The sequence below is a fragment of the Gadus morhua genome, chromosome 12 (genome assembly GCF_902167405.1).
Source record: "Gadus morhua chromosome 12, gadMor3.0, whole genome shotgun sequence".
In the NCBI taxonomy this organism is placed as follows: domain Eukaryota; kingdom Metazoa; phylum Chordata; class Actinopteri; order Gadiformes; family Gadidae; genus Gadus; species Gadus morhua.
Window position 1 is genome coordinate 10,855,895 of NC_044059.1, and position 12,326 is coordinate 10,868,220.

Consider the following 12,326-nt stretch of genomic DNA (forward strand, 5'->3'; position numbering starts at 1 on the left):
AGTCACCGAATCAATAGGTCACACACCACCTGGACAGATAGGGTTCCAGTGCGTTCCTCACAACGGGGAATTACCATCTCTATCTCTGTCACACACATGTACGCACACACGCATACGTACACAGAGACGTTCACACACACACACACACACGCACACACGCACACACGTACGTTCACACACACGTACATAGACACACATGCACACACACACACACACACACACACACACACACGTACACAGATACGTTCACACACACACACACACACACACACACACACACACACACACACACACACACACACACACACACACACACACACACACACACACACACACACACACACACACAAACACACACACACACAAACATTGAAAAGCTTGCTCAGAAGCTCCATAATCTAGGCCCCCTGTGACCTCAGAGCCTTACTGTGATTGGCTGAGGAAAAGCCCAATCAACTTCAAACACAACTCAACCCTGATGAAAGTGGATCCACATTTATTAATGTTGCCTCGTAGCCTTGTGGCCAATGAAAAGCACAGGATGTCACTACATCTCCAAGCCGTAATGCAAGTAAAATGGGCCAGGCCAACAAAGTATGGTTTGTCTGAAGGCCCTATCCCATCAAACCCACAATTGTTAGGCACTAACTATCACCTGCGATCCCCCAGTTCATGAAAACACCCTTTAAATTACCTGATGACACGTTTAACCACGTTTAAACCACAGATTATCCTATAATAACAATAATATAAAAATATGAATAGTTACAATTAACATAAAGTATAAAAAAAGACATCCATCTTTAAATAATCATTAATCATCAATGAATCATTTATTTCAAATGATTAAAAAAAAAAAAAAAAAAAGTATACTTATTTCATTGCGTCACATTGACGTAGCTTATCACGGCTCAAGAATTCAAAGTAAAGTCCTCATCAGAGCAGGAGCAGGCGCCAGGGAGATGCCCTGATAACAACCGTCTCCCGACAGCCAGACCGAGGCGGAGATCAGCCGAGATGTTCCGTCGCGAGGGGCGGGGCCTGTTCCGATGTTTACACATAACAGGACGCGACCAGAACCGTGACCAGGACGCGACCAGAACCATGACTGGCCTCGTCCGTGTACAGCGGGTTCCAGTCGCCACTGAGGCCCGCGATAAGAACCGGTCTTTTGGGTACCCCCCCCCACTCCCTCCCTCCCTCCCCAGGACCAAATATCTCTCATCTGCGGCGTTGTCGTGAATCACGCTGTTGTGAACGGGCAACTAACGTGATGGAGAGTGTGTGTGTTTGTGTTGTGTTTGTGTGCGTTTGTCCCGGTGAAACTGGGCTTTGCTGAGGCAGTCATTTCGACTGTTTGTAATCGGTTCCCTTATAAAAGGCCATGGAACTATAGAATGTGTGTTCCACCCAAGTACACAGACCCTTTGTCCCGACAGGCGGTGTTGCAGCACAGAGCGCTGTGTTCCTGCAACAGGGCATTAGCAAGTAAATAAATCCAAGCAGACCTTGGAATAAGTGCAATAAAAGCATCCTTATCAATCTCTGACCCGCGCTCAATCTCTCACCCGCCTCGGGCTATAAAGGAATCTGCACTTTTCACCGCGTTCTTTGAGAGACCTCTTAAGGCGTTGGAACACAAAGGCGTTGTTCTCTGTCCTCTGTGTTGGCCGAAGGCCGAGCGACTGAGGGCCTTTAGAAAGGTCCCTTGATCCATTGTTGGAAGACATGAACGCAGGACCATAGGGTTTCTGTGTCCTGCAGAGTGAAGTCCGACTACACAGAGGACTGCATTGTCAGAACAGATATAACGCATACATATATATATATAATAGACATGAGAAAAAAACGAGCAGTATGCCCCAACGCTCATTAAAATATGCAGCGGGTATATATATATATATAGCTTATTTATATATGTGTGTGTCAGCCAGTTTCTATGGTTTCTGGAGGGGGTGGAGGCGATCTTTGATTTGCTCTTCGTCTGTCGGCCACTTTGATGGTGAGTCGTCGGGAGGACGGGCAGTTCAATCGTACGCTGATAAGGGAGCACAAGCGAAGCGTGACCACGGACGCCAGGTAGGAGACCGAAACGCATAAAAACAGACCTGAAGAGCTCAACCGCAATTGGACCTGAAAAGCTAAACCCCGATTGGTTTGGTGAAACCGACACGAAAAAACTAAACCCCGATTGGTTTGGTGAAACCGACACGAAAAAACTAAACCCCGATTGGTTTGGTGAAACCGACACGAAAAACTAAACCCTGATTGGTTGGGAGAAACCAATCTGAAAAGCGAAACCCCGATGATTAGGGAGAAACAGACCAAAAAAACTAAACCCTGATTTGTGGGGAGACACCAACCTAAAAAAGCTAAACCCTGATTGGTGGGGGGGGAAACACAGTTTTCTCCCCGACCAATCGCGGTTTAGAACTGGCTAGCCGCAGGATTTATGCAATCTTTGTTTACATTCCTGCCGGCGGCCCCTCCTACGCTCATATTGAGCTCCTGCCAACTTCACAGAATTCCCTCCTGGCTCCCGCTGCCACGTGCGCTCCGAGCTGGACCCGCTCCAAGATGCTTCACGCGCCAAAACCTCTGCGTGCTTCTCCCTATACGTCGGAGCTTGGCGCTGCATCAAGGTGCACTCCCTACAATCCCTTGTTTTGAAAGAATACCCACTGTTTCCTCCCCAACCCCCTTGTCTTGCCCCCCCATCCCTACATGAGGAGAGAGAGCAGGAAGCTCTGACTCGAAGCCTGCCATTGTTGTCGTTTCTACGGTCGGATACTTGTTGACTTGTGTTTCTTTCGTTTTAATTGAAGCGCTTTAAGGAACAGCTTCACTGGACGAGCTAAACCAGGAGCTGCCTCTCCACCTCTCTCACTTCCTCTGCGGATCAATTTCCCTTCGAGCCCTCTGGATTCATTTTACAGCCTCTTTTTATTGCCCGAGGCCCCGCGCGCAACGCACAAAGGAACGCTTGTCCCCCCCCTGCCTCGCCACACAACTTAAAACATTAATAGCCGTAAAAGCGATTGGCCTCACAAATCCCCCTGCGTGGAAAAGCCTTGTGCTCACATTCCTTCAAACGGGCGTATTAATAAAAGGCCTCCGATGTAATGTGCGCACCAAACAAGGCAGTGCTTATTAATAAAGGGCCTCACATTTAGCCTGGCTCCAGAGAGTTCCTGGAACCCACGTGCAACGTAAATCATTTATTTATATCGCTTTGTTCCGCCACGATACACAACTTAAATTCAACGCGTTGCAGTTGATGTGGTTGTTGTTGTTGTTGTTTGTTGGGCATCGTTGTCACTTCGTCTCCTACGTCGTTCTTTCATTGAAATACGGACCCACTGTAAGTGTAGTCTTTACATTTCAGTTGGCCGTGTCTTGTGATCATGTTTCTCAGGGAGGGGGGGGGTTAGATCCATGCCCTCCCCCGTACGGCGACACCGGTCTGCTGACCGGGAGGGGAGCTCAGGAGGCCGCTATGTCAGCACTATCTGCTTAATAGGCAATCCCAATAAGTGTCCCCTCTGATTGGCTCCCGTTCAGTACCCCCCCCCCCCCACTTCCTGTGGTCACTAAGAGCTCTCCCCTTCCCCCCCTCCCCCCGTGCCCCTACTGCCACGTGTCAGTGTGTGTGTGTGTGTGGGTAAATGCATATGTACGCGTGTGTGTGTGTGTGCATGTGTGTACACAATCGCGCGTGTGTGTGCGTGGTTGTGTGTATACATGTATGTGTATGTATACATGTATGTGTGTGCGGACCTGAGCGTGTGTGTGCTATCTGCATGTGTGTATCCATCCCTGTGTGTGTGTGTGTGTGTGTGTGTGTGTGTGTGTGTGTGTGTGTGTGTGTGTGTGTGTGTGTGTGTGTGTGTGTACGCGTGCATGCGTTAGCGTGCGTCAAAGCAGATCAATGTTTAATGCCCGCCCTCCCATTCAGGCCCCGGACATGATGACTGCCATGCATTTTTAAAGAGCCCTCGGTCAGTCCCACTCTCCATCTGGGCTCCATCTGTCCGGTCTGCCTATAAACCCCCAGCATAGGAGGAGGGGACTAGGGACAGAGGACTTCAAAGGCCCCTCGGCGGGCTGGGAGGGAGGGCTTAGGCCGGGGGGGGGCGGACATCGATACATGGAGGTGGAGGTTGGAACGCGGTGTTCGGTGTTTGGTGTTTGGTGTTTGGGCGGCCCTTGGGGTCACAACAGATCTCAGGAGGATCAACAGCAGATCGCCGCCGCCGACCCACTTGGCGAGGCATCTCGTCCGGGCCTCGGCCGCCACTCCCAAGGCGGGGTTCTGTGTCGTTCATCAGAGCCACGACGTGTGAAAACACGCTGGCGTAGATCAGCATATAAACCAGGGAGAGGTGGGATCGCGGGAGACGAGAGAGGAACGTAGGAGGGAACGTCTAGAGTGCACCATCCAGGATTAATAATTAACCAGAAACCTTGACGAAGACGCGCCGACGGTTTAAAGCGCACATGATTAATGGGATGCTAATGAGGCGACGAACATCAAACTTTTGGGCTTGATTAAACAACACAACTCAAGGCCTGGCACGGGGCAACACTGAGCTAATAAAGGTTTGAAAAAAAGACTGAACCTATTAGATGCTCCGTCAAACTCCCGAGACGTGTGGCCCAGATTCAGGAGCTAAACGGTGCACACGTGATGTCAGAACTAACGGGGTTGATGCCCTTTCTTTGATGTGAGGTTTCAGAGCGGGATTCAGCATTCGCCCGTTAATGATTCTATCCCCTTGAATTCTGTTGCTGATTGTCTGATTCCCCGGGGGGGATGGGGGTGGGGGGGTCAGAGAGAAGAGTCTCACGGGACACATCACCTTCTGAAGGTATCCTAGCCTTATAGTCACTAGGGTTGCAAAACACCTACTCCACCACCACAAGCCCTCCTCAAACTCCACCTCCACCACCACCACCACCACCTCCACCACCACCTCCTCCATCAACAACTCCACCACCCCCCACGATGGCGAGGAGCGGGCTGGCAGCAGAGCCAGGGAAGCTGGAAGGGCTCCACACATTTTAGTGTCTGTGGGAGAGGACATGTGTTTCCTGGAATTAGGGGAAATGGAACTTGTTTTGCATTGCGAAGCTACGCATGTGACACTGATACAGGGATGGGGGTGGGTTGGGGGGGGGGGGCAGATGTACGTCTGGGGGGGGGGGGGGGGGGGGGCACGGCGGTTATCGCTGGAATAACAGTAATAAAACCTTCAGTATGAAATGTCACTCCCAACAGCCACGGAGCATGCACGCACACGCACGCGCGCACGCACACACCCACAGTAATGAGCCCACCCTGCCCCACCCTGATGGTGGGGCAGGGTGGGGTCGAGGGTGTGGCCCTGCAGTTGGGCTGGTTAAGAGTTGCGGGGGCTTTATGGGGCATTCTTGTTCAATTACGCTGTCGCCCGGGGCTAACTGCACCTGAGTGTCTGTTTTTAGAACGGGTAAGAGAGAGAGAGAGAGAGAGAGAGAGAGAGAGAGAGAGAGAGAGAGAGAGAGAGAGAGAGAGAGAGAGACCGAGACAGAGACAGAGACAGAGACCGAGACCGAGATAAAAAAGAAATAACGAAAAACAAAAATGTGAGTAAGAGAAAAAAAAAAAAAGGGAACTTTGTGAGAAAGCTTAAGTGTGAGACAATGACAGACGAGGATGCCCGAGGGAGAGGAAGAGCAAGAGGGAGATCTGTAGAGAGAGATTGCGAGATAGAGAGAGAGGACGGTTTTCAGTTTGGACGCGCAGCAGACTGCAGCCGCCTGATAGAGACGGACAGAGTCCAAAGAGCACTGCTCCAGACCGCTCACATAATCACTGTCCCTCAGGCAAATACCAGCAAGAGTCATCCAACAGCCCAAAATAAACATTAACCCTTAACCTAGCCACCTCCCCTTAACCCTTAACCTAGCCACCTCCCCTGAACCCTTAACCTAGCCACCTTCTCTTAGTCCTTAACCTAGCCACCTCCCTTTAATCTTTCACTATCCACCACCCCTTAACCCTTACCTAGCTACCACCCCTTAAACCTTACCTATCCACCTCCCCTTAATCCGTACAAAGCCACCTCCCCTTAACCTTAACCTAGCCACCTCCCCTTAACCTAGCCACCACCCCTTAATCCTTACCTAGCCACCTCCCCTAAAGACATTACACCAGGGGAACACAATGTTTTCTTTCATTGCATATTTGTTCTTCTCCGCTATAATTTATGCACACCAAGACACATACGTTACGGACTGATCTGCATTATCTCAACAAACAGGCCAACGTTAGAACAGACCGTACAAAAACATCCAGCGTGTTGTGTGTGTGCATACGTGTCAGTGTATACGTGTGTGTGTGTGTGTGTGTGTGTGTGTGTGTGTGTTGTGTGTGTCAACAGGGAACAAGCGACTGTTAAGAACTGATAAAACATAACTGACCCGACTAGTTCTGTTGCTGTTATCCAATATTTTGCCTGCACCGCACACGCACACACACGTACGCGCACACACACGCACACACACGTACGCGCACACACACACACGCACACACCATCAATTGTTGGGAGGCTTTGATTCAAAACATGGGTGGGGAGCACTGAGGGTCAGTGAGTATATGTTTCATGAAACTCATCCACTGTGAACACTGTCATTTTCACAAACACCGGCTCCATCACTGCCGTCTGTGGCCAGGCGAGAAAACCATGAGGGCTAGGAGTCACTCACACACACACACACACACACACACCAAACACACGTCAATACATGATGCAGCCCCAGCTACAGAGTCTCCATAATGAATGCATTGCACTACAGTTTTTCTCTCGACAGATTTTGAAGAACTTCCCCTTTACTGAGTCAATTTATCAAGCCCCCAAGACAAACACTCATCGGCTCATTATGCTAACTCCCTGTTTGTGATGAAGACAATGCTACCTACAGCTTGTCTTCAGGGATACACGGACCCACTTAAAAGACACACACAAGGTCACCTATAAACACACTTTAGGTACTTTATTTGATTCCACACACTCCATCGTGTTAGCAGTGTGAATTGTAAGAACTCAACACCAACAACTTCAATAATTCTACATGCAACCTTTGTCCTAAATATTGGCCTGGGTCGCTAAGCCGCCTTCAACAATAACTTCAACAAGTATTTGTTAGCTGTCGCCACACGCAGTTTCATTTGGTTATGCAAACTGATTGAAATAAATAAAAAATAGCTTTAAAAAAAATAGCTTGCATTGAGGTGAGTTTTTATTCTTCGGACTAAGACTTAAGCTTGACTAAGACTTCAGCTTTTTTTCACAATATCATAGCAAAATCTGCTCGACAAAAAACATGTTTTTGTATTTCTTATCATCGGGCACTAACAGACAGGGCAGTGCAGACCCGGGCCGGAATCGTACCCGCGTCCCCTACAAGGCTACGTGACTACCACGCGTGAGCGTCGCGAGCCATCGAGCAAAACAATCAACCCCGTGTCGAAATAAAGTCGTCTGCTCCAACACACGACAGACGGCGGCGGTCCCGGCGGGCCCCTCACACACAACAGGCTCCGTTAGCATAGCATAGCATAGCGCCCTGGGGTGCTAATTCCGCGGCGTGCCACGGAGCTGCTCCTTCTCCGCGCGAACGAGAGCGGGGAAGGAGAGGGGGGGGGGAACACGCCAAGGTGTGGGAATCAAATGTTCCCGGCGTGATATGCCGTTTCAGCAGCCCGGTTCAGCTGTTAAACTGGTTTCGCAAAATCCCAAGAATGCATCTGCGGGCGCGTTCCAGAATAACTCGGGCCAGCTACACCCAATACGCTACCGGAGCCGGCCCGGCCGCTCAGCACCCCGGACAATGGATGATGAAGCAAATACCCCGGTGTATAAATACATGCACACAGACAAATTCACACGTGGTTAAAATTACCCTCACTGATCCACGAAGAGGGGGTTTATTAAATATGTACAGAATGGGTCGACATGTATTCCTGTCATAGTGATACCGGGAAGTATTTCGTCTCCCCAATACTAATATTGTTCCAAATGAGGTGCGTTAAATGAGATTGACTGTTAGGTGGACCGGCTTGTTTCAAATAGGGATTTATGATGAAAACTCTATCCAGACAAACCGCAGAATTCAGATACATGTGATCAGGGAGCAGGTAGGGAACGGGCTTCTTGCTCAAGGTAGACTGCAGCCCAGGGGGACTCGAACCCAGAACGCAGTTGAACACCGTTAACCACTCTAAAGGGCTCTTTATCGTTCCACGTTCACGCAACGCAAGGGGGTTATGGACCCCTTACGTCCTTGCGGACTCTCCTTGCATCCAAAGGCCGGATCTCCCAAAAATTGTAACCTTCCGTAGAGGCGACGCATCAGTAAGGACTGTGATTGGTCCGCTTACTAAAACCCGGCGCAGAACCATAAACGTTCACGACTGCGTTGAAGCGTCTGCGTGGTCATTGCGTTGCGGGAACGCGGGACCATAAGAAGGCCTTAACAACCCTGCCAACTAATGGGGACGCCACAGACCGCTGACCAATGGTATTTACATTTTTACATTTAGGGCATTCAGGGCATGTAGCAGATGTCTTTATCCAAAGCGACTAACAATAAGGACATTTGTCGGAAGAAAGAGAACCAATATATCGCTGTTGGTTCAGTAAGGATGTTCATGGAACCTCCGCTAGACCCGAGGCCAGCAGGATGTGAACAGGTGGTCGGGCCGGCGTAAGCCAATCATTTCATTTGGGTTTAATGAAATGATCGGATGTACTAATCACAGGCCAGCGACTGCTAGTGACACAGGACTTAAAACAAACCATCGGGGCACTTCACTGATTGATTGCTGTCGGGATCTTTGCCCAAATATAAATATATGAAAGAAAGTTTCAACAAATATTTCTTAAATAAATGGAGCAATATTTAAGTCAGTCGACCTGTGCGTATATATACACACACATGTTCATACATTGTGCACTAATGGACAGGGCAGACACCCAGCAACCGAACCGCAGGTCGAAAACGAACCGAAAGTCGGAATCGAACCACAAGTCGTAAACGAACCGCAAGTCGTAAACAAACCGCAAGTCGTAAACAAACCGCAAGTCGGAATCGAACCACAAGTTGTCGGAATCAATCCCGGGTCGGCTCCAGGGGGCCCCGAGGCTGGTGCTCGGGCTCAGACTGACCTGTCTGAACTGCTCCTCGTAGGTCCAGTCCCCGTGGTCCTGGCCCGTCATCTGGGCCACGGCGGCGGCGGCGGCCTGGGGGGGCAGGATGAGCACGCGGGGCTCCTGGTCCACGTAGGGCCGGGCCTTCAGCAGTTGGCTGTGGGGGTGCAGCTGGCGGTGGGGCAGCAGCAGGATGCCCTTCCCCGGGGCCACGGCGTCCCGGCCCGTGGGCAGGCTGCGACCGCCGCCCTCCTCCTCCTCCTCCAGCGCCTCGTCGAAGTCCTCCTCCATCTCCCCTTCGAAGTCCTCCTCGTCCCACTTCTGCTTTCTGTTGGGGGGCGGAGGGGAGGGGGGTTAGGGTAAGAGGGTTAACGGCAATACTGTTAAGCACGCCTCCTGCTTTCTGCTGGGGAGCTTTTGCTTAGGGTTGGAGGGTCAAACTCCAATATTGTTGAACCCAGGTTTTGCTTTCTGTTTGTGTGGAGGAAGGGGCGGTGGGGAGGGGGGGGGGGTGTAAGGGTTAGAGGGTTAAACACCAATCCTGTTTAACACAGGTTTTGCTTTCTGTTGGGGCCGGGCGGGGTTAGGGGGTTAAACACAAATGTTGTTAAACCCAGGTTTTGTGGTCTGACTGGCAAAGAGGTCAAGGGTAATCTGCTATAAATGTACGGCTATTTTGAGTGCAGCCGGTTTCTGATGTTAGAACTTAGATTACATTAACAACGCCTACTGCGATGTCTTGAGTCTCGGTGCGATTGCTCAGAATGATATTGAGATGTCATAAGATATTATGATAAATTTAGATACTGTTAACAATGCCTATATACGGTAAAGATAATCAATATTTTATCATATTCGTTTTCCATATCATGTCCAACGTCATGGATTGTATGTCATTGAAATGTAAAGCAAATACTCCAGGACATGGAATATATGCTTTACGATATACAACATACAATATATGCTCTCTGTCCATGTGGAAACCACGTGAACAATATCACAATGCGCTTTGTGTATCTTATTAAAACAGAAAAACGCTGCGTCGATTTGATGTTATCACATTCCGTATTGAGTGTCCCGGTTAATGTTTGAACAATCCACAGTGTGTCCGGGACATCTTGTACCTCCAGTCTGCGAGCGTATTAAACGACATGAAACAGGGCAGAGTCTAACGGTTAAATGTTAAAAGGAGGAGGAGAGTTTATTGGTTGGCGTCCTGACTCATGTCATCATCATCACCGGGAGCGCTCTGATTATACGGCTGCTGGTCCAGGCACGCAGAGCCCGCTGGATTAACGTCTTTCACACCTGCTTCGTCATTTTGATCATTCAAAAGTCAAAACATATGATTTGGCTTCACCTTCTTGTGTGTGATGCAGCGTGTGAGTTACTTATTTGGGTTTGGGTTTTGTAATAAGTGAACCGCTGAAGCAGGTTGAATAGACCCATTAAGCGCGTCACAACTATACGGTCGTACATCGATACACAATATACCTTCAACCGTCAATTTGTGTGTATTCTGCAGTGGTTGAGCCTGCCCTTACCCCAACTTTGTACATTTCATTGCGTATGTTTGTTTATGTGTGTAGTGTGTGGTGTGTGTGTGTGTGTGTATGTGCCTGTGTGTGTTTGTGTGTTTATATGTTTATGCATATGAGTGCAAGTGTGTATTCGCTATATGTGTGTATGCATACATACATTCGTGTGTGTGTATGTGTGCATGTGTGCAGTGTTCATGTGTGTGGTCTTACTTTGAAAGCACAAATTCCATCTCACAACGAAGAAACGAAACGACTCACATCTGCTCCTCCTCCTCCGACCCCATCATGTCCTTGTACTGGCCGGCTCCCTCCTCTTCCTCCTCCTCCTCGTCCTCCTCGTCCTCCTCTTCGTCCTCCCCCCCGCTGCTGCGCTCCGACGGCGGGCTGCCGGTCGCCCGCTGGAGCCCCGCCGCCACCGCCCTCATGGCCGCCAGCGCCGCGATCTGCGCCTGCTCCGGCTCCGGGCTCACCGTCATCTCCTCCTCCATGGCCACGCCCCCCCCGTTGCCGGCGGCGCCGGCGGCGACGGCGGCGGCGGCGGCGTTGCGTGCGGCCGCCGCCTGCTGCAGCTGCTGCTGCTGCGTCTCCAGCTCCATCAGCAGCCGCGCGCGCTGCTGTCGGTGCAGGTTCTCCATCACCGCCTGAAGCTTCATCACTAGGGGACGCCGCCTCCGCCCGCTCACCTGCACGCCCTCCACGCCGGCTCTGGGAGACTGGAACCCCACCACGACGACAACACCACAACCGACACCACCACCAGCACCGCCGCCACCGGTCCGCTCGGGGAGGGGTTCAGACCGGACGCCTGGTTCGGTCGGTGCTGCCGGTGCCTTCTCGGTCACCCTCCCCCAGCCCTCTCAGGAGGCTGTAGGGTGAAGAGAGAGGCTGTGTCGTGGCACCTTCGACCCCCTGCAGGGTGGAGAGCGGCTGCAGAACACGGGGGGGGGAGAGGAGGAGTGGGAGGCGGTGGAGGAGGTGGTGGAGCGGTTGGAGGCCCGAGGTAGTGAGAGTTGAGGCGTCGTTACGGCGAGGCACCGGCAGAAGAGGAAGAGGGGAATCTAGCATGCCCTGGAGAGGAAGAAGAGGAGGAAACGGGTCAGACGAGAGGCGCCTCCTCTAGGAGCAGCTTGACGATGACATAAATATATCGGGAACTGGAAGGACGAGGTGAGGCTGGGATTTGATTTAAAGGTAGGACCGTCTGGAGGCACCGCACAGATTAAGCGAGAATTTGAAAGCATCCAACAGACCTTCCTTCAAAGCCACACCCCCAGAACACGAGACTAGCCCGCTGGCCTCAGCAACAGGTCTGCCTTGACCCGTAGACGACCCGTGGACGACTCGGGTCACTCCGAGGTCAGCACGGGCATGAGCGGGTCAACAGGTGGTCGGGCAGGTAGGTAAGCCAATAGTGTAATTTGGGCCTAATGGAATGATCGGATGTACTAATTAAAGGGATGCGATCGCAAGGGATACTGGACTTAAAACAAACGGTCAGGGCACTTCACTGATTGATTGCTGATGGGATTGCTGGGATCTTTGCCCAAACATAATTATATACAAGAGAATATCCACATTTCTGAAATAAACGGGC

General features: G+C 50.9%; 1 protein-coding gene across 3 annotated transcripts in view; it reads right to left on the reverse strand.

Moving 5' to 3' along the window:
* arid3a (AT-rich interactive domain 3A) overlaps window positions 1-12,326 on the reverse strand; it is a 45,000-nt gene that overhangs the window by 19,537 nt on the left and 13,137 nt on the right. For all 3 annotated transcript variants that reach the window (XM_030371973.1, XM_030371972.1, XM_030371971.1), the window contains exons 2-3: window positions 10,991-11,800; window positions 9,210-9,519 (exon numbers count right to left, since the gene is read on the reverse strand). In XM_030371973.1, coding sequence (XP_030227833.1) covers window positions 9,210-9,519; window positions 10,991-11,385 — 705 coding nt within the window. In that variant the 5' untranslated portion in view covers window positions 11,386-11,800. The remainder of the gene's footprint in view (window positions 1-9,209; window positions 9,520-10,990; window positions 11,801-12,326) is intronic.